The sequence below is a fragment of the Populus nigra genome, chromosome 8 (assembly GCF_951802175.1).
Source record: "Populus nigra chromosome 8, ddPopNigr1.1, whole genome shotgun sequence".
NCBI classification, from domain to species: Eukaryota; Viridiplantae; Streptophyta; class Magnoliopsida; order Malpighiales; family Salicaceae; genus Populus; species Populus nigra.
The window spans coordinates 17,047,142-17,073,884 of NC_084859.1; the positions used below are offsets into that span (position 1 = coordinate 17,047,142).

Here is a 26,743-nt window from a genome sequence, read left to right on the forward strand (position 1 = left end):
TGGTCTTTTTATTTTTAGTTAAAAAATCATGAGGTTTCCATTAAAATTTATTAAATTTTTTAAAAAAAATCTTTTTTTTAATTCAAGCAGTTGCAAATGGGAATATATATATATATATATCTTCTTAGTTTACACTTCGTATATAATCATTTTATTGCCTATAAATCTCAGGTCAATGCAAGTCAATATTTGAGCCTAGTTAGTGCTTAAACTTGCTTTATTTTTCCTTTCTCTTTATTTATTTATTTATACTCATGATTATATCTTACAGATACAAGGTGTCGTAACCCTTCAAATAATATCTGAGCAATAAAAGCAAGAGCATGCCATCCAAATGATGACATATATATATAATAATGAAGCCAGGAATCACGATCAGATAGGTTTGCAGTACGTACATCTTTTCCTATTCATGTTTTCATGCCTAAATAAAGAGACCAAAATCATCCCTCCAAGCTAACTACAGCTTAGCTCTAATCAACGGCATGCACAATATTAGAGCCAGACATGCTTTTAAGCATCAGTAACCCCATTAAGAGGGAAAAGGGAAAAGAAGAAGAAGCACCATTTATGATTTATATACTTTAAATAATAATCGCAGCAAAGGTAGCCTGGTTATACTGCTTGAACAGAGTTGCATCCCCGACATTCACCACTCATAATCAGTGAATCATCTATGTCTTCTTGTTGTCAACAACTTCTATAATGTGTCTGGTGAAGTCACTCCATGTGAAATGTGTTGGGTTGTTTAGCTTGTGCAAGCATCTGAACAACTTCTCTCATTGTTGGCCTCTCCACACTTTGTTCTTGAACACACAACATTGCCACAAAAAAGACTTGCATTGCTTCAATTAATGGAATATCAGCCAGCCTTTGATCCAGAATCTTAACCACCCCCTCTTTGCTTGACTTGGTCTGTGTCTTTGTCCATTGAACAATGTCTAGCCCTTCTTCTCCGAAGTCGCCAACTGGCCTTCTGCCTGTGATTAACTCTAATAGTACCACTCCAAAGCTGTAGACATCGCTTTTTTCATCCACTTTCAAGGTGTATGCGTATTCTGTTACAAGAAATTCCTTAGTCCTAAGCTTCAAAGTAATAGTCTTGAAGAAAATGTGATAGAATAGAAATGTTTATTTAAAAGAGGGTAACCAATGCCATGCACTACTGTTTGTTTAAGTGAATCTCTGTGACATGCACTGTTGTTTTGCACAGAAAAAGATGTGGTGTTCAACTCATCTCCCAAGGCAAAGCAACTACTTGTGTATGTTAAAAAAAGAAAAGGCAGTTTGCGCTTTATAACTGTGTTGTATAGACATGTTTCTCTTTTTTGGGGTTTAGGGAAAGTAAAGGTTAGATAGATCCGAATCAGGATCCTAAAGGAGGTTTTGCTTGGAATTTGGATTTATGCTGATTTTGCTGTTGCTCCTATTTCTGGGTTTGGGTCAAAAAGGGCAAGCTAGTTATTGGCAAGAGTGAAGATTGGTTTATGGTTTCCAATACAAAAGCTCACACCAAATACTAATAGTGTGGGTTAAAGGCTTAAAGCAAGATGAAAAGTAAAAGGGAGAATTTTCATCTGTGTTAGTGGAGCCTTCACCATTCTTGCACTCCACATGGTACTCTGCCTTGCTACTTCGGTCCAAGGAAAAGTACCTAGTTCTTATCGCAGATCTAAAATGAGAACTAACAAAAATGGACAGACTCTACATTTTTATTTGCCACTCGAACACAGAAATGAGCACCATAATTAGTTTTTTAAAACAATGATTAAACCAGATTATTGAGGGCGTTAATCATGACATCAAGTCAAAGGAAAATGCGAGAGATATTGCTTTACTTAGTGGCTAAATGAAGAATCTATGTCATGTCAACATAGACAAAAGGTCTCAGGTTCCAAGGGCCAATTCATTATTTGGCTGAAAATAAAATTACTGTATGTGATCTTCCAGTTGATTTTGTTTTAGGTTATTTTGAAAATATAGGCAAAGGGGGTACCTGGAGCAATATAGCCATAAGAGCCAGCAATTGCAGACATGCATTCTGAATTTCCAGTGTCTCGTAAGAACTTGGCAAGACCAAAATCTGCTACATGAGCCTCAAAATCTGAGTTGAGCAGGATGTTATTGGACTTGACATCCCGGTGGATGATTAGAGGGGAACAGTCATGGTGCAAGTAGCATAGGCCTTTTGCAGCTTCAATAGCAATTTTCAGCCTGGTATCCCACTTGAGAAAACCACCTCTCTTCCCATGCAGAACTTCACCTAGGCTTCCATTTGGCATGTACTCGTATACAAGTAAATTGGACTCTTTATTGGAACAAAATGCCAACAACCTCACTATATTCCTGTGTCGAATTTGGCCTAATGTTTGCACTTCAGCAGATAGGCCATTATCATGAGACGAGCCTTTGCTTATTCCCAACAACTTCTTGACTGCTACTGGTTCTCCGGTAGCCATTAAACCTCTGTAGACAGTGCCAGCGCCACCTCTCCCTATGATGTTGTTTTCCTTGATGCATTCCAATATGTCTTCGCATCCAAATCCCAGCTTCTGGAATGCTGTGAGCTTCCAGGAATTTGAATTTCTTCGGATCTTTCGGGTCTTGATAATTGCCAAAGCCGCAAATACCAAAGAGCATACTAAAAGTCCCAGAGCAAAAAGAAGCTTGAATTTTCCATGGACCTGAGACCTGGAGCTATTTTGGTCGTGGAGTTGTAATGGAGACATGGATGAATAGTTGCATGGGTTTAAGTAAGAACCACAAAGTTGAGGGTTACCGATAAATGATGTGGAGTTGAAGAATGAATATTGTCCAAATTCAGGTATGGAACCAGAGAAGTTGTTGTGAGAAAAATCTGCCGAGGTTAGACTTTTCATGGACCCAATTTCCTTGGGTAGACTTTGGTTCAAATGGTTCCAGGATATATTAAGGTAATTTAATATGTGAATTTGTGTGATATGAACTGGAATCGGGCCTGAGAGTTGGTTCTGACTCAAATCTAAGTAAGTCAAGGTAGGACAGTCGCCAATTTCAGAGGGGATATTCCCAGACAAGTTGTTTCTACTCATGTCCAATGTAAGGACATTTTTCAACTGACCTATTTGAGGTGGAATTTCCCCTGTGAATCGGTTTCCACTGAGCAGAAGCATCTGCAAGTTGGAGAAATTGCCGATGGATGCAGGAAGCGGCCCAGATAAGTGATTATCTGCAAGATTCATCTGCTCAAGTTTAGACGGTATCTTGCCTGTTTGTTGTGGAACCTGTTCACTCAGATAATTGTTCTGCAGCTCCATGAGTGACAGTTCCGGCAAGTAAAGGAAACCACTTGGAATTGATCCAGTCAGAAAATTCTGCCCCAACCGAACTCTCCTGAGAGAGTCACAATGACCAAGATCATCAGGCAGAGGACCGAACAAAAAGTTGATGCGCAGGATTAGAATCTGCAGCTTCTTTCCTAAGCAGAGAGATTTAGGGACTAATCCAGTAAGCTTATTGCTTGACAGATCAAGTTCAATTAATCTGCCATTTTCTCCCAGCTTAGCAGGAATGACTCCGGTGAAATTATTGTGCCAAAGCTTCAGGACTTCCAGCTCAGGTAGCTCCGCAATGAAATGAGGGATCTGCCCATGTAACTTGTTAAGAAACAAATTCAATAAGGTGAGACGATGAAGACCGGAAAACTCTAGTGGGATATCTCCTGTTAGCGCGTTGTTTGAGAGATCAAGAGATTTGATGCTGGTCAGGTTGCCCAGTTCGGGAGGGATCGGACCGGTGAGCTCATTTGTTTGCAAGAAGAGGGTATCTAACTTGTTGAGGTTTCCCAATTCAGGCGGTATCAGTCCACGTAAGCTACAATTTGCAAGGTCTAGATGAACCAGATTGATCAGCTTGCCAAACTCAGGTGGGATTCCTCCATCGAACTCATTGTAATACCCCAAGTAGAGCTGCTCAAGATTAGTAAGATTACCAAGCTCGCCAGGTATTAAACCACGCAAATCATTTCCCTTCAATGAGAGATAATTCAGCTGTTGCATGCTTCCATAGCTTGGAGGGATAGTCCCCTGAAAGTAATTCCCGCCAAAATCCAAGTGCTTGAGCTTGGCAAGTTGGGTGACACCTAATGGTAGCGTACCATTGAGATTGTTGTTATAACCATCCAGCACTTGAAGTTCTTTCAACTGAGAAAACTCCCAGTCCAGCTGTCCACTGAACAGATTGTTGGATATGTTGAGGAACTGAAGCCTTATAAGCCTGTGAATTTCTCGTGGGAACCCATCAGAGAAGCTGTTTCCTTGCAGCGAAAGATTGACAAGGCTTCGAAGCTCAGTGATCGCTGGTGATAGAGTGCCAGTGATGTTTGAATTGGATATATCAATAGCAACCACTGATCTATTCTTGTCGTCGCATTGGATGCCAGTCCAAGAGCAAAGAAGCGGGTAGTTGGACACATTCCAGCTATCAAATGAAGGATCATATGACTCGAAAGATTGTCTGACAGAAACCAGGATTGAAGCTTGTCTTTCGAGATAGATATTATGTGAAGAAAGTGATTGGCTGGGATTGATCAGGAAAAAAAGGAGTAGAGAAGAGAAGAAGGCGAGCTTCACATTAGAAGCAGCCATGCTAGTAGTTTTGGTGGTTTAGAGAGAAAAAATAAAAATGGGTTCTAGAGAACCGAATATCCTATTTATCAGATTGAGAGAAAATATTAAAAAAAGTGTCCATCTCGTAAAATCTGAAAATTAACTGAGGCTATACAACACAGAGATAGAGGTGTGCGTGTGGCAGAGTGAGGGGGAAGAGGTCTGATGAAACTAAAGGCAAAGTTGTTTGTTGCACATTAACAGCATCCAAGGTCATCTTTCTCTTTGGCTCAGCATTTTTTTTGGTTCCATCTTTTGCTTTTAAAAAAAGAAAAGCAAAAGCAAATGTTTGCATAAAGATGTGTAGCAAGCAGGCCGTTTCATCAACCATTATTTGAATCTTCCGTTGCTTTTCAACACCAACTTACTCATCTGCCCTTGCTTTAACTTTTCTTAGAATAGAATCCATTTGTACACACAGATTTGACGCGATTGAACATTTAAAGCAGCAAAAATATTGCTATACACACACACACACACACACATGCACTCAGCACTTAATTTGTAAATTGACTTCAAGCTGAAAGAAGTAGAACACCTACTTGGCAAGAGTAACTTAATTTTATGATGTTTTTACTTGGACATATTTCTAACTTGAAGTCATTTAAACTTGTTTTTGCTATAGTTATTTTTTAAAAAATCAATTCTTAAATTCTAATTCAAAGTTAAAAATCATTTTTCATAGATTACACCAAATAATCTCTTAGTTCTCGAACCTTTGTTTGAATAATAAGTTTTCAACTCTTAGTACGAGTAGTTCTTATCCAGCTTCGAACCAATAATCTAGTGTTATTATGTCAACTTTCTGCTCCTTGTTTGCCATCAATGGCTTTCATCACCCTGCAAAGATAAAGAATTGTAAAAAAAATTCGCATTGCACCAAGTTGACAAACTATGGATCGTAATTATAAATAATGGGTGGTATATCTGATGCACCATCTTCTTAGTTAGCTATAGCCTACGCTAGCTAGCTAGTGTTTCTTTACCACCACTTAATTGCCAACTACAAGAACGCATCTAAAGTTTTTATTTTAATGATCAAGGCCTGATGATGAAGAACTAGCAGCAGAGATGAAGCCCAGCAGCGTTGATCATATTTGATAGTAATTTTTTTCGCCTCTTCTATCACCCTAGCACACCTACGATTTCATCAGGTTTTAATTTATTCAATCACAAGCTTTGGATTGCGAGAAGAAAATGTGTGTGTGTGTGTGTGTGTGTGTGTGTGTGTGTGTGTGTGTGTGTATATGCAAACACTTGAACAATATTCTTCCATCGGTGATGATTCCAAGCTTGCTAATGCTGCTGACTCCGTTAATCATTAGTTGGAACAGTGGCTAACTTTGTTCTTCTCCACTTTTCCTCGACAGGGGGCGCCGAACCAATGCTTGATTGCTCATTCCTTTTCTTTGCAAGCAAGGGAAGTATTTGGTACAGTCATGGATTATTATCAAGTATTACTTAGGACGCTGCCATTGGACATGTACAGTGCCTACCCGCTCATCAATGAAATTAATCCGATTAACATTCTCTATCCCATAGGAATAATGTAATCAACTTAGGGCACGAAGATAAATCTTCAAACTTAGTTTCTTTCGAGGTGGATGTGTGTGAACAAACATTGGTCTCTTTCGGTAACATGTTGTTTGCATAGGAAAAAGAACGTAGTGGGCACTGCCCCACCCCCCACTTTAGACCGCAGCATATAACAAAGTGAAAGCAACTACATGGGTTGGTTGATTTTAGAGATTCATCACACTTTTAAGCTCTCTCTCTCTCTCGGTGGCCCTGCTGGAATCTACACTTACTTGGTCAATCAGTTGTTTGGACTGTTTCTAAAGCCAGCGTTAGTTTTAAAAAGTACATCCATGCATGTGGATTGGTGATCACGATGGCTATACGGTCAGCTTTTTTATGTTTATATCTTTTTTATCAATAAAATATACCTAAATATTCCTATTTTATTCATCGAATAACTATATAAATATCATTGTAAAACTATTATTTATTATTAAAAAAATAAAATAGTAATATATATATATATATATATATATTAAAAGATAAGATTTTAGATGTTATACATATATGCATATATTATATCAATATTTGATTCGAGATTCAAAACAAATTTAAAAATATTTATATATTATTTATTATTCATTGAATAAAATAATTGTTGGGTTTGGATTAAATTGTTATTTATGAAGGTCAAGCAAAATGAGTCAACTATAACTCAATACTTGTAATTTATCATAACTAATTAAACAATTTTTGTATCACAAATTATTAAATAATCCCTTATGTAGCACTGTTCTTTCTCAATTTGATTGTTTTTTTAATAAAAAATAGAAATGTATTGAAAAACATCATAATATTTACGAAATTACCAAATTATAAATGGATTTAAAGATATAAGGATTTAAAATACACTTTTTGAAACATGAGAGCTAATAATTAGTTTTGATAATCTGTGACCAAAAGTTATAATTAACTCGAGCAAAAAAATCATGCGTAGAAAATTGAAAACTAATGATAAAATATTTGATCACAAAATCCGTAAATTTCATCACAAATAATCTCTTGCAATGGAATTTGTGATTGAATATTTCCATCACAATAACCTTTGTCGCTAAATATATATATAGTTTGTGATTGATTTGCACCAGAAACTTTGTTGCTAATTTTCATCGCAAATGAGATTAATATAAACATTAAAAATGGTCGAGAAAATCAAATTTTGAATTCCGATTGCAATTCTAGCAAAAATATTAAAAAAATAGTAATTTATTTATTTCATTGATTATATAATAAAATTTTAAAAATACATCATAATAAATTTAAGTATTTAAACATAAATATCAAATTAAATGTAATTAATTTCAAGACTACAATCATTATCCCATCATAAAAAATCACAGCATTGTATAACAAAAAAAAAACATAACTCTCCACAAAAAAAAAATAGTAATTATATATGTAATTTGGTATCTAATTACTCATCGTAACTTTGTAACTTTACCCAACAAGATTCACAAATTTGTAATAAACTTTAATTTCATTTATCATCATCATTCAATCTATAACACAACTTATCTAATTAATTAGCATAATTACTCATAATACATTAAATAAAAAACACCTGCAAAATTATGTGTAAAAAAAATTTCAACAAACTAGCTAATTCTAGGGAGACAAGTGAAAAAAAATATAAATATTAAAGAAAATATATAGTTGATGGAGAAATTAATACGTTCTGATGAAGGGGAGTTGTTGCTGAACATGGGAGATCGTTGACGGTGACTTGGTGGTCCTTTGAAAGATGGTGACCTGAGAGGATAAGATTAGATAAAAAGGATTTTGTACATGAGAGAGGAGAGGAGAAAAGAGAAAGATATATTGAGGTTGAGAACGTAGGAGCTGCCTGGATATAAATAGAACTTTGTGGTGGAATTGCGACAAAAAATTACAAGGGGGGCGAAGATTTATAAGGAGGAATTAAGTGAGATTTTAAATTCGGTGACTAAATTGTGATGGAATTAATCCCAATTCCATGATTTTTTTTTTATAAAATTAGTGGCAAAATCGCGATACAAAACTAGAAATGAAAAAACAAATGAGGAAAACGAAGATTTAACTTGCTAGATGCATGCTAGCTACGGAGGCACGAGGCTCATAATTGGAATTCAAATTCTAAGTATCAATCTAAAAGTCTAGTTTCTTATTAATTAATAGGTGTATATTTTTTAAAATTCTAGGTGCTACAAGCAGAGAAAACAAAATATTGCGAAACCCTAATCTAGAAACCAATGGAGATTTTAGGTTGGTGAAAGAAGCCAAGCCCTAGCTAGATGTTCTTAAAGAAAAAGGAAAATAATACATATAGCTAGGTGCTACGGAGGCACGATCGAGGCTCATAATTGGAGTTCATGAGTTGAGTTTATCTGAACAGAAGACAATAGCTATAATTATAATGGACCAGGAAGCTACCAATATATATTAAAGCATATAAAAAAGAAGCTGGAAAAATAATAATAAATTACGATCATCAGCTTCCTCAGTAAAGAACTTTTATCTCCGAGCCCACATTTTGGCTGCTTGTTTCCATCCTTCAATACATACTGATGGTGCTGGTTTCATCATCGATGGAATCTTCCCACTCCCTGGTCCCTTTTAGCCGTAGAGAGACCGTTCCTTCACTGAGAAAAGTTATAATTATTTGACTCAGTATTGTCTTTGATTTTGCACGATAATTATTGTACTTTTAATTAAAACAATTTTTTTTTTTTTTTTTTTGCTAAGAAACACTTGTGGAGGAGCAATCATGTCCGATTCCTTGTTACTGTACAAGCTAGCATAATTATGTGATTGGTGGTGTTGCATTAATTATTATTATCAATCGTTGCAATCAATTGACTATATATGTGCGTGTGTGGGCAGCCGTGCTGCCTCATATTCATAATTATTTCTTTCTTTCTTTCTTTCTTTCTTTTTTGACAAAGATATGTATTTTATTAAATTGAAATCAAGAAAGGCTTGTACGCCTAGATTTGAGATCCATCTATGGAAGAATCTCTGTATACAGCATAAAATGAGCTAACATATCACTATAAATACGTTCAAATAAAGCATTCAATAAAAGTTTTCTGACAAAAACTATAGTACTTTGATTTTTTCTCTCTTAATATTTGAAGGGAAAAGACAGCATATTTGTGTTTTTTTTCACTTGATCATGACTTTCCAGCTCATTCTAACACCTTCTCTTCAAAGTGAGCTGTTCATATATACGTACGAGAGACTTCCGATCGATCCTGTTCTAATTTCTCAATCAGATGTGTTTTTCAAGATCAAATCCCTCATGTTGGAAGGGATGGATTAATTTATGGGAATATCACTATTATTGATAATGAGAAGTTCGAATTCTACTAGCTAAAAATAAAAAATAAAGTATTAATTTAGCCAGATCTTTTTTGGATTATATTATATGTGAATTGACAGGCACAAAACACGGCAAACACACAATTTCCATCCAACTAATCAACGTCTATCTTCACTTCTGATCAACTAATTCAAATATCAATACGAACAACGTAATAATCAAGTGGTTAAGCACAGTATTTAATTATTGTTGCTATTTGTCAGTAGTTTGACGCTTGGTTGTTCTATAAAGAATGGTAGCTATTGAGACACGCATCTGCATGATCCTAAAATATCTTTCTTTTAGATGATCCTTTGAGTGGCATTGCATCACCAGATATATAGAAGCAGCTATTAGTCTGCTTCCTTCTATCAGAATATATATATATATCTAAAAGTGGCTTTATCAATTATCATCTCCTTGTCTGTATTTAGAAGCCAATGATCTACGTCCAAAGTGCATGGCGAATTCTGGATGATATCTTGAGGATGTTGCCGTGGGGTTCCTAACTGAGTTATCTGCTTGTATAGTCTATAATGGCTTCTAGCTAACATTCGTTTTAATGTATAACTTATATAATTATTTAATCTATAAACTTAAAACTTACACAAATTCATGTTTTGTTGTAATTATTTTTTTATCAAATAGAATAAAAATAAAAAAATAAAATTCAAACTGCTTATCGTTTGGTTAAGTATTATCTGATATCATGTTAAAAGATTTAAAATTTTAGGTGATTTCTGTACTCTTCTGGTGGTAATCTGAAGCCCATTTGACATGACTTTGCCATTATTGTATATTGATTCTTTTTCTTGACATGATCATACACGATGATGCATGGTAGTTTTCATATATAGAGCCAGTATAGGACAGGAGGAGATATAGTATTTGTGTCGATATCTTGTTGTTTTCCCTGGGTTCTTCTACAACTTTACCGAAAGTTTGAAGTTGATAAATTAAATGCATGAATCCTTATACTTTTTGTAGTGTAGTATCAAGTTTGTTTTGATTCCATTCAATGGGTGTTCGATGTGATTCCATGTTTTGACAGGAGCTGAATATCGTTCAGTTCTTTCTGATTTTCCTTTTCACTTTCTTTTTTTTTAATTTTTCCCCCGCATCTTTCTTTTCTGGAACCAAAACCAGCTGTGATGATATCCCATGAAACTCGTAAAAATTATATATAAAAAAAAAAGAAATTAAAATTCTAGAATGGCACTGAGGCAACCATGGCTGTCAATTCAATGGATGGCAAGCGTAATAAAAGAAAGATTGAAAATATATAAGGTTGATATTGGAGATTCTTAAGCAACATAGACTGAAATGGAGCATTGAAAAAAACAAAACGGTAGTAATTAGGTGGTAATTATAGTTTAACCTTTTTTGTTTGGTTATAATTAAGGGAAACCAAATTTTGGAGGCCTAATTGAAAAGGAAGCGAACGTTAATTATAATAAATGAAAACGAAAGGGAAAACAAAGTGAGGGCATGGCTTCGAGAGATCCGTGTTGCTGTTTTCGATCTTCTAGCGTGGTTTACTAGCTATCCGATTATTTAATAATCCATTTATCAAGCACTTACTTTCTTTCTCATTTTATTTAATCCAACTCGCCTCTTCTTCTTGAGGTTCTTTTCATTAATCTCGGCTCGAAATTTTATCGTCAGTTTTTTTGTGCTCAAGGTGTTCGACAAAATGCTCAGGGCTTACCTTAATGTACTAACAGGGCAATGCAGCACTCAAAGGATCCATTCGAGGCAGCGTATGTGGAGCAAGAAGAATCACCACCAGAATCCCCAATTGCCCAGGATGATTATGACACTCAAACTTCTAATGTTGCTGCTACTCCTGCTGATTCTCAGGGTGCTGTTGCTGTTTCTGTTGCTCAAGATGATGATGACCTTGGCGGAGGAGGCAGCGATTTTGTCCACCCCTCTGACAATCCATCTACTTCAAGGCCTATGCTGGGCTCTGCAAGAAGGGAAAGAATAAACAAGATGAGGAGGAAGAGGAAGAGGAAGATAACATGGATGTTGAGCTTTGGAAGTTGGCTTCTACTGCTGATCCAGATAAAATGGCCAACATGCAGTAAGTAAAGCTTTTTAGATTCATAATTTATCGTCTGTCGTCTTTAATGTGTTTGAATGTGTATTATGGGTAGACTAGCTGAGAAATAAAGAATAGTGTTTAGGAATTTTCTGTTGTATGTGTTGGTCGTAAATGAGTTATCTCTTAAGTCTTTGTTTGAAGGCACTCTTTTAATGGAGCTGATCTATTTCTAAGATGTTAGAGATAAGGAAATCGATTAAAAGGTGAGCAGGGGTGCACTGCTTGGCTTTTCTTTTTGCGCTTTCTGGGCAGGCTTGTTTCTGTTGACATTGTGATGGTATTGAAGAATTGAGAATAGCAGGACTGCAATAGTTCAGAGGCTAAGCAGTTGTGTTCGGAGTGCATTACATGGTAGAAGAGGCATGTTTTGGCTGTTGATACGAGGAAGTAAATAGTCTGGTGCATAGGCTCAATATGGTTTTGTTGAATGTTAAGTGTCTGAACTCTTTGTTTTTCACTGCCATCAGTTCCAGCTAGACTCAGATTGCCTATAAATTTTAAATATTTTAGCTTCAGCCCTTGTGCATGCTTCTCGCAAAGAGTATCATCTACAAACAATAGCCTCATCCTATAGACCTTCAAGCTTTGAGTATTTTTATGATCCCCTCTGTAAGAAAGCTTGGAGTGTAAAGCTTGGGATTACAAAAAGCTCATTTTCGCATGACATGATAGCCAGTTGCAATAGTTGTCTCAGTTACTTTTCTAGATGCTTGTTCCCAGATGACTTGGGTTGGTTGTTAATTTCAGTTATTTCAGCTTTTAATTATTCTATAGAGGAATTTGAGGTGGTTAAATGCTTTAGTTGAGATTTTTACAGCAACAATGATGCTTGATGCATTACTGAATTCAAACTCGATAATAATGCAGCTATAGAAGAATGTTAGTGGTTGATTTTGTAGAATCATTTTGTAAATTTTATTGGTTTTGTGGTAACAAGAATGTTGACTTCTTCAAAAAATAGAGAAGAAGAGAATGATTGATTTCACAAAAGAGAGATGTTTGTTTTCTTGTGGTACTACTAGAAATGTTCTCATGTGTTCCTAGATTGGCCACGGGAGGAGCAAGATTGGATGGTCCCCCTTTAGGCATTATTCCCAGATTGCTAGCACACTAAATTTTGTATCTTAAGTTGCATGAGATAGTAATAAGAGTGGATGTCCTAGTTCAAATCCTGTGGTAATTGCATTAATTTGAAAGGTAGGTTACTGACTTGCTGTGTTGCTATGGTAATTGCACCTATTTTAAATGTAGGTATTCTAGTTCAAATCCCATCATTGTAAAATGAAGTTTAATAGAACAGAACAATAAGAGAAGTGAAACATCAATTGGACGTGATGTTCTTGAAACATCTGAAAAGCAAAATAGAATGTTTGATATAAAGCCTGCTAATTATTTATTCATGACAGTCAGCCAAATAAATATATATATATAAAAAAAAAAGAATTTGGCGTTGCCGAGAGTCAGGCCATTATCCAAATGGATGATATAAAATATCAAAAGGTACCACTTTTTAAATTGGAAAAAAAATGATCTTAAAGCTATTGGTTGATTCCTTTCCTCAGGTTCTTATTTCTTGAAAATTATGAATGATGGTAAAATATTAGGGATGCAATAAGAAATCGACATTGTGTGGAGTTCTAGGAAACACAAAAGGAACTACTTCAAATGCCTATTGCCACCTTATCCACCTCATTTAATAATTTATAAAAAGAAGGCATTTCTTTGAACTATTGCCCTTTGTTTCTTTATTCAGGGCTATTTTAGCTCAGTTTACTGGAGAACAGATGAGAAGGTATGAATCATTCCGTAGATCTGCACTGCAAAAGACTAATATGAAAGGTATGTTTTCCTATTGGTTGCATCCATCCCTCTTTTTCTCATACCATTTCTTTTGTTTTATGCCTTTTCCTTGGAATTTATTTTTTTGATTTGGCACATGGTGGTCTTTTCTTCTAACCTACCTCCTGTTGGCTGATCCATGCAAGTTGAATATTGTCTCTGTCGTGGGGAATAAGTTGCTAGAAGATCCTTTGGGCATACACCCTAGTTGCTGCATTTGTTAATTACATCCACTCAGCCTTCTTGAGAGGCATCATTCATGCCATTATTTTTTGCACAAGTTGATTCTGCTACATTTGTTAATTCTTCCACTCAGCCTTCTTGAGATGCATCATTCATGTCATTAATTTGTGCGCAAGTTGATTCTTTATTCTTTGATGTTAACCTGAAATCTTTACTTTTCTCTCATGGTGGGAATGCAGTTGTTGGTGAGCATCACTTGAATCCAGAAAATTTATTTACCGGTGATGATTGTGGTTTGTGGTATTGCAAAAATGTTTGTTGGTGAACTTGTTGAAACAGGTACGCATAGTCAATGTTTTCTGTAAATTTCTTTTGCAGAATAGAAATGCTTGTCACTCATTTCTATAAGAAAGGAAGAAAGTGGTGTTTCTATGGCCATGCTACAAGTAACGTGATGACTGGCCTGTGGCAAACACTTTGAAGTTACCCCTTTTTTTTAACTGCATGGTGCTATGCTTGACTAGACTGGACTAAAGTTCGTATATAGGTGCTTGAATAACTCTGCCTAGTTCGTGTTTCTTTTATATGGCTTACAGCTAGATTTGTAATGAAGGAGAGGAAGGAATCGGGGCCAACCAGGCCTTGCCACAGTAGAGAAGCATGTAGAAGACTGAAGCTTGAAGGCAACGTACCGAAGAGATCAGTTACCAAGGTTCTTTCGGTAGATGGAACCCAGGCGCATATTTGGTGGTTGCTTGCTCGAGGTTTCTGAAATCGAACTGTTTACACGTTACACATTACTTAATCTTGCATGCTAATCTTGTTTTTATGCATTTGTATATAACCAACTGGTTACAATGTGATGCATATTGATCAAATAGCCTTGAGTTTATTGGTGGAAATAGTAGAGTTTGAAGAATTGTAGTGTCATCTGCTACTCTGAAATCATGTGTCATCTACAGCTTTTTTATTAAAAAAAAAAAGTAGTCGAGGCAATTTTTAAAATGTTATTTTAAATTTTGAATTTAAAAAAAAAATCGATATAGGATTCCTTGTCAATAGCAGCATAATGGAGTTTTTTAACCTATCTTGGGACAGAGTTTGATAGGGTCAGAGCAGACCTTTAAATAATTTAGCAAAGTTTATATTGGATGCTGAATAGTGTGGTAATTTGAGTTTCACTTAATTACTGTAACTTGTGTTCTTTTTTAGCCATTTAATAAGTTGTTGTTTTTCTCTATGTTTATTGAAAAAAAATAATTACAATATCAAACGGGACCTTATAATATATATATATATATATATATATATATATAGTACATAGTATTGTATCATTTTTTCGTTGAGAATATGTTACGTTCGATTTTTTATAACACATGCATAGTTCCATATCCATTGACAATGAACCATTCCTTGCTATCAATTGCCTTTATCAATTTCTTTTGATAGTTCAACTCGTATGTGCAAATTTCTTGGACTACAACAACTTTGCTTTGAAGAGATTAGACAAAATTTCACGAGCACTAACATTTCTAGTCTAATATGTATATTTATGCACGATATTTAAATAGAAAAATAAAATAAAAAAGATGATAAATAAAGATAAACTCTAGAGTTGTAAAATAATATATATATATATATATATATATATATATATATATATATATATATATATATATAAGCAACAACTCCGATTTGAAGGAAGACATATTTGATAACTACTGAGTATGTTCTTAGTAACGTGGCTGAAATTGATGTTTTTTAAATTAATGATTTTGACATCCTTGTATAAAAAACATTAAGAAATACTTTGAGAAACATTAAATTGTTTTTTTAAAAAAAAACATTTCAAAAAACACCTAACTGTAAAGCCAAACAATGTATATGGGCCTAACATTGTGAGAGTCCGGCATAAATGCCCAACCAAAATTCACAAAATGCCAGAGATTGGACTCGTATGTATGGGAGAAGGTGTTAGGCACTCCCCCTAGCCCAGCCTCCACTAATATCCACGGCTATATACAAAAATACTGTTTTTATAAACCTATTTAATATACTAATGTTAAAAATAATTTTTAAAAAATAAAAAATATTATTTTAATATATTTCTAGAAAAAAAAATTTTAAAAAATAATCGTTACTACACTTCCAAACATATTATTAATATAATATTCCACCAGTCGGATCGTCATCACAATCACACAAGCTAATTTATTAAAAAAAAAATTACCGCAGATTGGTGATGAGAATAGCTCAAATGTCACATTGCTACTTCATGATTTTTTGGTGTTTGAAAATGCAGTAATTAGTATTTTTTAAAAAGTAATTTTTGTTTGGAAATACATTAAAATAATATTTTATTATTATTTTAAAACTATTTTTAACATCAGCACATCAAAACAATCTAAAAATATTTAAAAATTAATTTTAAACAAAAATAATTCAAAAAATCATAAAACACGAGTTGCATTACAACCCCAGAAGCCTCCTAATAACTAACCCTAATAATGAACATTACATCAAACCATAGGATAATATGTAAGTTCAAAGCTCAATACTCGAGTAAAGCAAGGTCAGAGATCAACAAGTACCGATTTTTCAAGGAAAAAAATGCATGAATGTGTTGATACACTTTGAATGTGTTGAATGGGAGATTATATTCCAAGGTATGAATATAAATTAAAATACACATAAAGATTAAATCTTCAAGTTTTGGTGGTAATATTGATAACAATATTTTTTATATAAAATCACAGCCTCCCTAAAACAACTTTTCTCCTACCGATTTTTAACTTCATAAATATTGATTTTTCGTGCCATTTAGGGCTTGTATATTATTTTGATAAGTCATGCTTTTACAATTAGTCTCCAACCGGGGCGGTTAATATATATAGTGCCAGAAAGGAGGCTTGTCCAACAAATACTCAGAGAGAAATATTTATTTTATATGGAACATGTGAATATGCATTTACAAAAATATTTTTAATTAAAAATATATTGAAATAATATTTTTATATTTTTTTTGTTTTTATCATTAATATACCAAAATTATATAAAAATATCTAAAAAACATTAATTTAATATTTTTTCAATAAAAAAAACACTAAAAAAAACAAGTTGAAATTCAAAAACAAACCGCTCTTTTGCCGAGGAGAACGAGTGCTTAATTGTTTGACGCATATGCATAATTTGAGAAATCATTGTAAGGGCTAACTCTAGAGTTGTGCCTCAAGTACTAGTACATGTAGAGGTTGTTTGGCTAAGTGTTTGTGGTTGTTTAGTGTGTAATAATTGCATTGAAGTGTTTTGTTATAAAATCAACCATGATTTTTATATGTAAACCCTGTTATTATTTGCGATGAAAATGTTGTTTTGTTGAAACTGAAATTTCATGCTTCTCGCTGCGTTCCTGCCTCTCTCATGTTCTTGCATTCCTGCCTCTCGTTGCTACACCGTTAATTAGCATGAACAGTGTAGCATGCTACATTGTTCATGCTAATTAATTCATTCTATGAACACTACGCAAGACGAACACCAGCTTGAAATCGTTTTAAATTCAATAATTAGCATGCTACACTGTTCATACTAATTAATTCATTATATGAACACTGTGCAAGATGAACAGTGTAGCATGCTGTTCCGGTTGGACCAGTTCTGGCCGGACCGGGTCCAGTCCAAAGCTCAAAATGCATTGAACCGGGTCCGGCCCCGTAAAATAAAAAATAAAATTTATTTTTTATTTTTTAATTGTGTTTTATTCAAAAAACTGTAGTCCTTGTCAGATGTATTTCATACGTGATGGAAATGTAGATAGTTTAATGAACTAATAAAAAAATATTTTATATAAAGTATTATTTATTTTATGATTTAATAGTAATAGTTAAATCTATAATATTTAAATTAAAAACCATCAATATCAATATATATTTTTTAAAATTATTTTATAACCTCAATTTCAAAAGCATTATTAACCAAACACATTAAACTACTTTTTGTTCAACTTCAATTTCAACCAAAGTTTTAACCAAACACCTATTTTTTCAAATCAACCTCAACTAAAAGTACTTTTCATAAAACAATTTTTTTCAAACCACAACAGCTACCGCAATACCAAACACACTCGTAGTTCAATAAGAATAGTATTGTTGAATTTGCCTTGGATCCTAAGTGGCAGCAAACATAACAATCAACGGTTAAAATACCATATTTCTAAGTAGAATCATTAGCACGTGAGTCGGATTATTTTTTAAAAAAATCAAGCATTGTTTACGTGTCTTCTAGTAAAAAAGATTAATCATGAATTCAAAATATGATATTTAAAAACAAATATTGATACGATGACATATTAAAAAAATATTTTAAGACAATGACATGCTGGATTGACCTAGATTAATATATTGGATCTACAACCCAGGTCATAAGACCATGATAACCTTATAGAAAATAAATCAAAATAGATTATTAAGATCAATTATTAATCAACCCAGTGTTGAATGATGAAATTGGAAAAAAATATTAAAATTATAAAGGAGAAAAAACTACTTGAATAAACCCGGATTAACATGTCAAACTCGCAACCTGGATCATGAGATCGGGGTACTCTGGTAAAAATATATCAATTAAAAAAATAACAAAAAAAAACTCAAGTCAACTTGGGCTAACCTGTTAAACTTGTTATCTAGATCATGAGACTGAGATAATATCATAAAAAAGAAAATAAAAAATTTAAGAAGCTCCATTTCCAACAGATCCAGTGTTAGCTGTTGGAATCGAGAAAAAAATCCATAAAACCAGGATAAATCCACGAAAAGTAAATTGAATAAAATTTCAAAGCTCAATTCTTAAATAACTTAATATTAATAGATAAAATTAAAAAAAAAATTGAGTTGTTGGATGGTGAAATTGAAAAAAAAATCAACTAAAAAAATAAATCAAGTCAACCCGTGTTAACCTGCCAAACATACAACACGATCATAAGATCGGGATAATCACATGGAAAGCAAATAAAAAAAATACAAAGCCCAGTTAAAAAAATCTTAAAGTTAAAAAAAGAAAAAGAAATAAATACAGAGAACCCAAGTCAGCATGCCAACCTTACAACGCGAGTCATGAGATCAAAATATCTCATAAAAAGCAATCGAAAAAAATTATGAAATTCAATTCCCAACAAACCTAATGTTAAAGGGTGACATAAATAAATAAATTAGAAAAAACTTAAAAAAAAACAATCAAAGTCAACTCGGGTTAACCTGTTAAATCATGATCCGTGTCACGAGATTAAGATGAATTCATACAAAAATAAAACAAAATATAAAACCTCACTTCCAACAAATCTAATGTTAAAAGTTTAAATTAAAATAAAAAAAAATTAAATTTATGGAATCGGTATATAACCTAACATGAAGAAAACAAAATAAAATTACAAAGTACAATTCTCAAAATAACTTAACACCAAATGAAAAAATTGAAAAAAAAAACTAAATAGAAAACAAAGAAGACTGTGTTGTTAAATGGTCAAATTGAAAAAAAAAACTTAAAAAATATAAGAAAAAAATAAAAAATAATGCATTATTCCAATAAATAGTGTCCTCTGAATGTATAGTGTCCTCTGAATGTAACTATAGTAGTGTTTTGTTAAGTAGTTATGGTGCTTGGGCTTGGTAATAGGATAATTTTTTTAAGTTTATTTTATTTAATTATATATCAATTAAAATAAATATTTATAATAAAGGCAATGATTAAAATTCTAGAGATAAAATATATTTTTATGCAAAATTATCTTTTATTATTCATGTATTCTGTTTTATTTTCATAATAATATATCTTTTTTTAATTAGTAGCATGATTTATTGAATAAAAACTAATGACAATTAAACACATACTTGTATAAGATTTAATGATTTAAATTAAATAAAAAATGTAATTTTTAATCCAAACTTCTTTTCCTTATTCATGCATTTCTTTCTTGTTTTGATGAAAATATTTTTTCTATAAGTATTGCTTTTTAAATAAAATCTTATCATAATCATGAAAGCAAGTTTTAATTAGAAAATAAATATAAATCGAATATTTTTATGCACTTATATATAAAAAATAAGAATAATAAATATGAAAAAATTATTATAAAAAAAATAAAAAATAAATATTTTATTTTCATTGAGTATCAATGGACAATGGGCAATTTGTTTTTTAAAAAATTGCACGTTAGTTCAATATATAATTATTCATATAGTAATTGTTAATATTATCATAAAAAAATCTAATCTTTTTAAAACTATAATATAATAATATAATTATTTTAAATACTACTTAATAAATATATTTAAAGATAATATTATTTAAATTTTAAAAAATAAAAGTTATTTAAAAAGAAGACCATACGTAGCTTGGTCTAGAAGAAATGGTCGAGGCACGCATAGGCATAGGAGGTCATACAATAGGAAATTTTTTGAAAAATAAATATTTTATTTAATTATTTTTATTTCTTCATTGTATGATTTTTTTATTTTTATTTTTCTATTCAATATTACAAAGCTTTTCTACCTTTTCTATTCAGAGATAATAATTTTTCTATTTTATTTGTTATTATTTTATAGTTTTTTCTATATAAAAGGTTATAAGAGTATCATGGCAAGTGAAACTTTGATGAATAAAAAATAAATATTTTGGGTGTCTTTTATTAGTCACGATGTTTTATCTTTAATGGTTTTGACTTATAACAAACCCGGTATTTTCTATTTTCTTTAATGTGCTACCTGATATCAAAGTTATATTAATTGGTCTTGAAATCCAAAATTATATATAAACAAATCTTGTGGGCTTTTTAAGGTTTTGAATGGTAACAAACCATGTTATTATTCATTATTGATTGCTTTAGTTTATATTAAAGCACAATAATTTATAGTGCTTAACTACTTATGTTGTTATTGAAAATCTAGTGTTTAATAGTTATATGTTGTTATTGAAAATTCTAGTGATGAGATCTATGATATGATTATTTATACAAAAATATCAAAGACCCTTGATAAGGTGTTTCACGTACAAAAAGATCATTAGCTATCTAAACAAGGAGATTCTACCCGAAGACTTATGTTGAATTTTTTTATAGTGGAGAACAAGTTTTGACTAAGAAGGTGATTCCTCTTGAATAATCTAAACTCGAGGACAAGTTCCTTTTTATTAGAGAGATTAATGTAATAATTTTTTGAAAAAATAAATATTCCCCTTCCCTTGATTGTTTTTATTTCTTCCTTTTCAATTCATAAATTTTGTTTTTTTAATTTTTATTTTCCTATCCAATATAATTAGGTTTTTTCTAGTTTTTCTATTTGAAGATAATGATTTTTCTATTTTTATTTTCCTATTTGATTTTAATAAGGTTTTTTATTTTTTTTTATATAGAAATTATTGTAATTTCCTGCTGGCAAGTTATGGATAACAATTAAATATTTTAGGTGCTCCATGTAGTTATAGTGTTTTTGACCTTTAAAGGTTTTGGTCTGTAAGATATCTCATTGAATTATCCTCTTTTAAAACAAGTCAATAACCATAAAGATTATTTTTTTTTAGCTAAAATGTAGGTGATTGAATATTTTCTCTTTTTTTATTTATTTTTTCTAATAATTTTTTTTCTCTTCTCAATTTTCAAAAACTAAAACGTGATAAAAATAAAATTTAAAACAAAACCATAAAAATAAAAGACTAAACATGCAAAAAAAAAAAACTCGGGGAATCAAATTAAAGTTTCATGCTTGTTTTTAACAATGAAAATGAAAAAAAGCCCGAAACAATATTATTACTCGAGTTGAGCTATGTAGCAACTAGCAAGTGCACGGATTGGTTGGTTGACCCGCTGGAACAGTTCTTGTTGCGATGCAAAATAGAATACGAAGGGCATAATAGACAAAACCCAAATGGAAAATACCCCTACCCTTTCCTTACACTACTGTGGTAGAGTGTAGGAGTAGCAACCGCATTTATATACTTATCTCCGTGTAAACTCAACTAAAAGTATTTGTTTCCCTGCCTTGCCTTCCTCGGCTTCTTCTTCCTCTTCTCTCCCCCACTGTTCTTTTCTTTCTTGTACCCGCCTCCTCTCTATCTTTCTCTCGGTGTCTCTTTGAGTTCACATGTCTTGCTTGATGGGATTATGAGAAAGCCATTGTTGATGAAACCGTTGAATGAAAATATATAATATATCTCTTTGGAAGAAAAACCAAGAATCCCACTTTTAACGTCTACATAGTCGTATCAATATCTAAGTTTCATCAACAAGTGTTTTTGCTTGGTTACAATGATGAGGTCTGTGCCCTTCTTTGTTATCTCAACAAGTATTCTTTGTTTTTTTTTCCTCCTTCATCTTGGTAACTCATCCATCTTCTTCTTCTTTTTCATCATCCGGATGCTTTTCAAATCTAAATTTGGCTTAGAGTGTTGATCTTTCTGCTTTCTTTTGGTTTTATTTTATCAACTTTGAATAGATGGATTGGTTGCTGGATCCGGATTCAATTGTTCTTGTTGTTGTTTGTTGGTGATGGCGGTCATGATGAGGAGGAGGAGGCATGAACTTGGGTTTTGCTTGTTTTTTATTTGTGTGTTTTGAAGATGATATTTCGTTCGCAGATTTCTTTGTGAAAATCAACAACAATGCTCCAGTGTTTCAAAGACAAGTTCCTCAACAAACAAATATAATATGATACGATGAATAATCAATTGTCTCTCGAGAGTGAGATTAAACACGCTCTTCAATGAATTGGATGATCAATAAGATCCAGATATTATTTGGGTTCTGGTATCGTCAATTTGTGTGTTTCGATCAGCCACCATTGTCTAATGTCAATTGCTGTTGTCGACAATACAAAGATCCAAAATCTCTGTTTTTAAAAGCAAAGACGACTCTTTTAGTCTCAAAAGTCTGCTGCTGCTGCTTGGATTAGCTAGGCCTTATCTATTAAATGTCATATTGCAATGTTCATTTCTTCCCAGGCTGGAGTCAAAGACCCGTTTCAATCTCAACCTCCTCTTTTCTACAGTCTGCAAAGGAATCCTCATTTATCATCAACTTCAATGCTCCACCACTTCTTTGTTTCTCTAGTTTTTCCTTTGTGATTGCACTCCTAACATTGCTCCAGTTAAATGAAGTGTTTTGATTGCTTCAATTTCTATGTCCATTAATTTTCTTTCACTGATCTATAGGACTGATTAATCTGGGTTTTATGTTGAGAATGAATGAATGCACGGATTGTATGATGTGGTAGCTAGAGGTTCACCTAGGAAAATGGTATGTGTTAATCTTGGTTTATGCGCCGGATCCAGTGAAAGGATTACAATTTTCTCTTTTTAATGATATGATCTTTGGACTCCACAGTTCTCTATATGTTTCTGATGTCTTTCCTTATGCATTGCCTTGCGGATCATCTCTTTGTTATCTACTGATAACGAATGACTTTTCTATGGTGTACAGGTATCAGAGAGTAAGCCCAGATTGTGTTCCTTTGAGCAATGGCAAAAAACCCAATGGAGCCGAGAACGGAAGGTCAATCCCCAATGGATTCAATTCCACAAGTACTAATTTTGATACTAAAGGTCTCAGATTTAGATCTCCATCGAGAAACCAAGACCACCACAATAACAGTACAACCAGTTCTCCACATTCAGAGAACAACCACAATCAGACACAAAGACATGACTCTAGTCCAGGTCCTAGCCCGAGCCGAGGTGGCAACGGTGATGTGTTGTTGCAATGGGGACAGAAGAAGAGAGCTAGAGTGTCAAGGTCTGAGATCAGGGCTTTGGCTGATGAATCGTCATCTTCTGGTCAAGCTAGACAACCCATCAACAGGGTTCCTAGGAGAGTTGATAACAAGTTCTCTCCACCCACCATGCCACCGCCTCCACCGCCACCACCGCCACCCAAACAGTCCATTAGTACTAGCATCAGAGGTGGAAACTTGAAGAAAGAAAATTCTGGGTTTCTTTCACACAGGTACTCTTTTTTTTATTTGTAATTTTACGAAATATATGTTTTTTGGATATTTGTCAAGTGATGAATTTATTTCTTAAGATTATGTTCTAGATGTTGTTTGATGTTTGATAGCCTACAAGACTTGATGAGTTTTTGGTATATATTCCTTGAAATTTATATGGATGATATAATTTGGTGGGATCTTTTCTTGATTTCTTATTTTGAGGTTGAGGTTGAGGAAGTTTTGGGATCTAAACATATGATATTGTTTACTTCTCTATTCATAGAGTTGTTGAAGAGCAACTTCTTTTTGAGGTGATTTACCTTTCTACCCCTTGAAAAAACGGGAGGAGAATGTGAATATATATCAATCTCTCGTCTTTCTTCACCTAGTGGTTTGATGGATATCCAAGAAGTCCATTCCCATTCGCAGTCACCTCTCCCCTGATCTGTGTTCGCTTTGTTCTTGATTTACTTCGCTTCTCATTTTCGCTTGTTAGTTTGATGGGGTTATGGCATCACCCACCCACTTTGTGCCCCCTTTTTTTTTTATGTCCCCTGCACATGTCATGACCATTCTGTCCTCATCTTGAGACTTTCCCATTTCATTGAAACTTCTTTCAAAGAAAAAGGCTATAGGACCTTATTTAGTTTTTCTGCTCTTTATTGGTATTGGTGAATTTTGTGAAATGTGTTTGTCTATCTTTTTGTTTTTTTCAATTCTTAAACACAGTAATGTACTGATTGTGTATTTACAGCTATCATATGCTATCTGATAAGGTTATATGCTTTCTTTTTCTTGTTTTAGGTGGGTATTAAATTCCCCTTCGTCCCTTTTTCTGCCCTTGATCCATATTCACTTCAAAGTCTTAAGAAAACCCACTTTTGTTTGCCTGTTTCTCAGAACCAAACCAAAGCATTTCTCATCAGCAAAGTTTGCATCTCTTTTTTTTTTTTGGTGGCCATGACCAGGAATTTAGAAAAGCGATCCGGTGCTGGAAATGGGTCCCCGTCAAGAAATAGTGGTGGCAGTAGCAGGGTTGTTTCTAGATCTACTGCAGGAAAGAGATCTCCTCCAACACCAGAAAATATTGATAGAAAGATGCCTAGCTCTAGGTCAGCGGCAAAGGATGAGAAACCAAATGGATCATTAGTACAAGCTGATCATCAAATGAATCAAGTTGATTCCACGCGGGCTAAATCAGAGAAGGAAGCTGGGGTTACAACTAGCAATACTGTCTCAGTTCCAGTGGTAGCTAGTGGAGGAGAAAAGGCGAATAACAATGGAGTCATCGAGTGGCCAAGGATTTATATTGCTTTGTCAAGGAAGGAAAAAGAAGATGATTTCTTTGCAATGAAGGGCACAAAACTACCACAACGACCCAAGAAAAGGGCTAAGAACATTGATAAAGCACTTCAGGTAATCACAAACTTGCCATCTTTTTAATATTTTTTATATTACTTGCAACAATGATACAGGATTTTGATGGGTTTCTTTTATATATATGTGTATTTGGGCAGTATTGTTTTCCAGGGATGTGGCTATCTGACTTAACAAAGAGCAGGTACGAGGTTAGAGAGAAGAAATGTGTGAAGAAGGTAATGGTCTTTCTGCTTCTAACATCCTGTGAACTGAAACAGATCATGCCATTCAACTTCAACTTGTGTTTGTGTATTTTTATTTATTTTTCTGTTCTGTTTGCTTACTTGCTCCCATGTCTCCATCCCTTGCATATTGCAATCACTGCCACATATGACGCTGTTGTCATTAAGCATTGGTCTGTCACTTATTTGTGTTAGGCATGTTAGACACGAATCCCAACTCTATGAACACGTGTAAGACCACCGCATGCCTCCCATTAACCCAAGGGTTTCTTCTCTTTCCCTAGTAAACTCTTCCGGTCGTTGGATTTATCTTCTAGCATAATGAGGGTGAATTCTTTTTCAAACCAAAATAATAAATAAATCAAGTCATTGGGATGGATGATGGTACACGGCCTCTGTCTTTTTGAGACATGACATATTATCTTATATTAATATGGACGGTGGTGGAGGCTAGTACATTTATGGGCATGAAATTGAATGCACGGGGGAAAAAAGAAAAATGTTTTACTGTCCATGCTTGTTTGTAGCATCAGTTATCCAAGCATCAAGCCTTAAAACTCCTTGGTTTGAGTTATTCATGGGATGTGAAATTTCACATGCAGCAAAAACGAAGAGGGCTAAAGGGGATGGAGAGCATGGACAGTGATTCCGAGTAGATGGCAGGTAGTAAATGCTATTCTAATTATGAGAGAGATGGAGAAAAGAAGCCCTCATCGGTCTCTCAATGCAGCTGCCGCTGCCGCCTGTGGTTTATTACTGTTTATGCGTAGTGGGTAGGGCCATCCACTGTATTTTGAAATTTCCCTGCCCTACTGTTGATAAATCCCCATGATTTATTCTGGTGGGTCAAATGCCATGCGTCCAGCAACAACAGATGGATAGAGGCAAGCCAGTGAGCTTGATGGTTTAACAAGATGGGTCGGGCCAGTTCAACCACCGAGCCAACTCTCATGCTGACAGAAACCAGTTTGTGGAAGACAGGAGGATCTTTTTGCGTTTCTTTTGCGGTCAAATTTTTGTGTTCAATTCTTTGGTTTATACTCTGTACAGAATTGCTCCTGCGTTTTTCCCAGTGCCAAATCTCAGAGCAGCTTTTCTCCTTCTGTTTTTGGTTTTCTTTTCTCCCTCTCTTCTTTTTTAACTCGGCCACGAATGAAGTCTTTCTTTTCAGTGAATCCCTCCAGCAGCTAAATGGATGGTCGTATTTATTTTCTTTGCTCGAAGTTAAAGAGAAGGAGAAGGAAAAAGAAAAGGAAATAAAAACACTCGTGATTAATCTAAATAAAATATAAGAATACATGGCATCCTCGTTTACCTGTTACCCAAACGGAACCTGCCATTACTAATTTGTCAGGAGTTAGGTCAAAGTTATGATTTCAAAGTTTTTTTTTTCTTTAAATTTGAACTAGTCATTATGTCCTGGTTACCAAGTCCATCAACATTTTTTTTCTTCTTTTTTATGTCTGTTCATGCAACGGCCATAT

At 33.7% G+C, this 26,743-nt stretch overlaps 2 protein-coding genes and 1 pseudogene across 2 annotated transcripts; 2 read left to right on the forward strand and 1 right to left on the reverse strand.

Moving 5' to 3' along the window:
* Positions 1-310: 310 nt before the first annotated feature.
* On the reverse strand, positions 311-4,860 carry LOC133701793 (leucine-rich repeat receptor-like serine/threonine-protein kinase BAM3). Its single transcript, XM_062125883.1, has 2 exons — positions 1,997-4,860; positions 311-1,058 (listed from the first exon to the last, which is right to left on the reverse strand). Exons 1-2 carry the CDS (start codon positions 4,623-4,625, stop codon positions 721-723), a joined length of 2,967 nt encoding a protein of 988 aa, XP_061981867.1. The 5' UTR covers positions 4,626-4,860; the 3' UTR covers positions 311-720.
* Positions 4,861-10,188: 5,328 nt separating this feature from the next.
* Positions 10,189-14,609, forward strand: LOC133701243 (transcription initiation factor TFIID subunit 11-like; annotated as a pseudogene).
* A 7,047-nt stretch (positions 14,610-21,656) lies between these two features.
* LOC133702110 (uncharacterized) lies at positions 21,657-26,362 on the forward strand. The gene is made up of 5 exons (XM_062126331.1): positions 21,657-21,991; positions 23,154-23,675; positions 24,627-25,074; positions 25,176-25,253; positions 25,862-26,362. Exons 1-5 carry the CDS (start codon positions 21,984-21,986, stop codon positions 25,913-25,915), a joined length of 1,110 nt encoding a protein of 369 aa, XP_061982315.1. The 5' UTR covers positions 21,657-21,983; the 3' UTR covers positions 25,916-26,362.
* The last annotated feature ends 381 nt before the right edge of the window (positions 26,363-26,743 follow it).

Bases quoted from the DNA above. Each gene is read 5' to 3' on its own strand.
- LOC133702110 (XM_062126331.1), top strand. The intron at 23,676-24,626 runs GTACTCTTTTTT...GGCCATGACCAG, and splicing joins TCTGGGTTTCTTTCACACAG to GAATTTAGAAAAGCGATCCG. The intron at 25,254-25,861 runs GTAATGGTCTTT...TTTCACATGCAG, and splicing joins AGAAGAAATGTGTGAAGAAG to CAAAAACGAAGAGGGCTAAA.
- LOC133701793 (XM_062125883.1), bottom strand. From the start codon at position 4,625: ATGGCTGCTTCTAATGTGAAGCTCGCCTTCTTCTCTTCTCTACTCCTT. The intron at 1,059-1,996 runs GTACCCCCTTTG...TTCTTGTAACAG, and splicing joins TTATGGCTATATTGCTCCAG to AATACGCATACACCTTGAAA.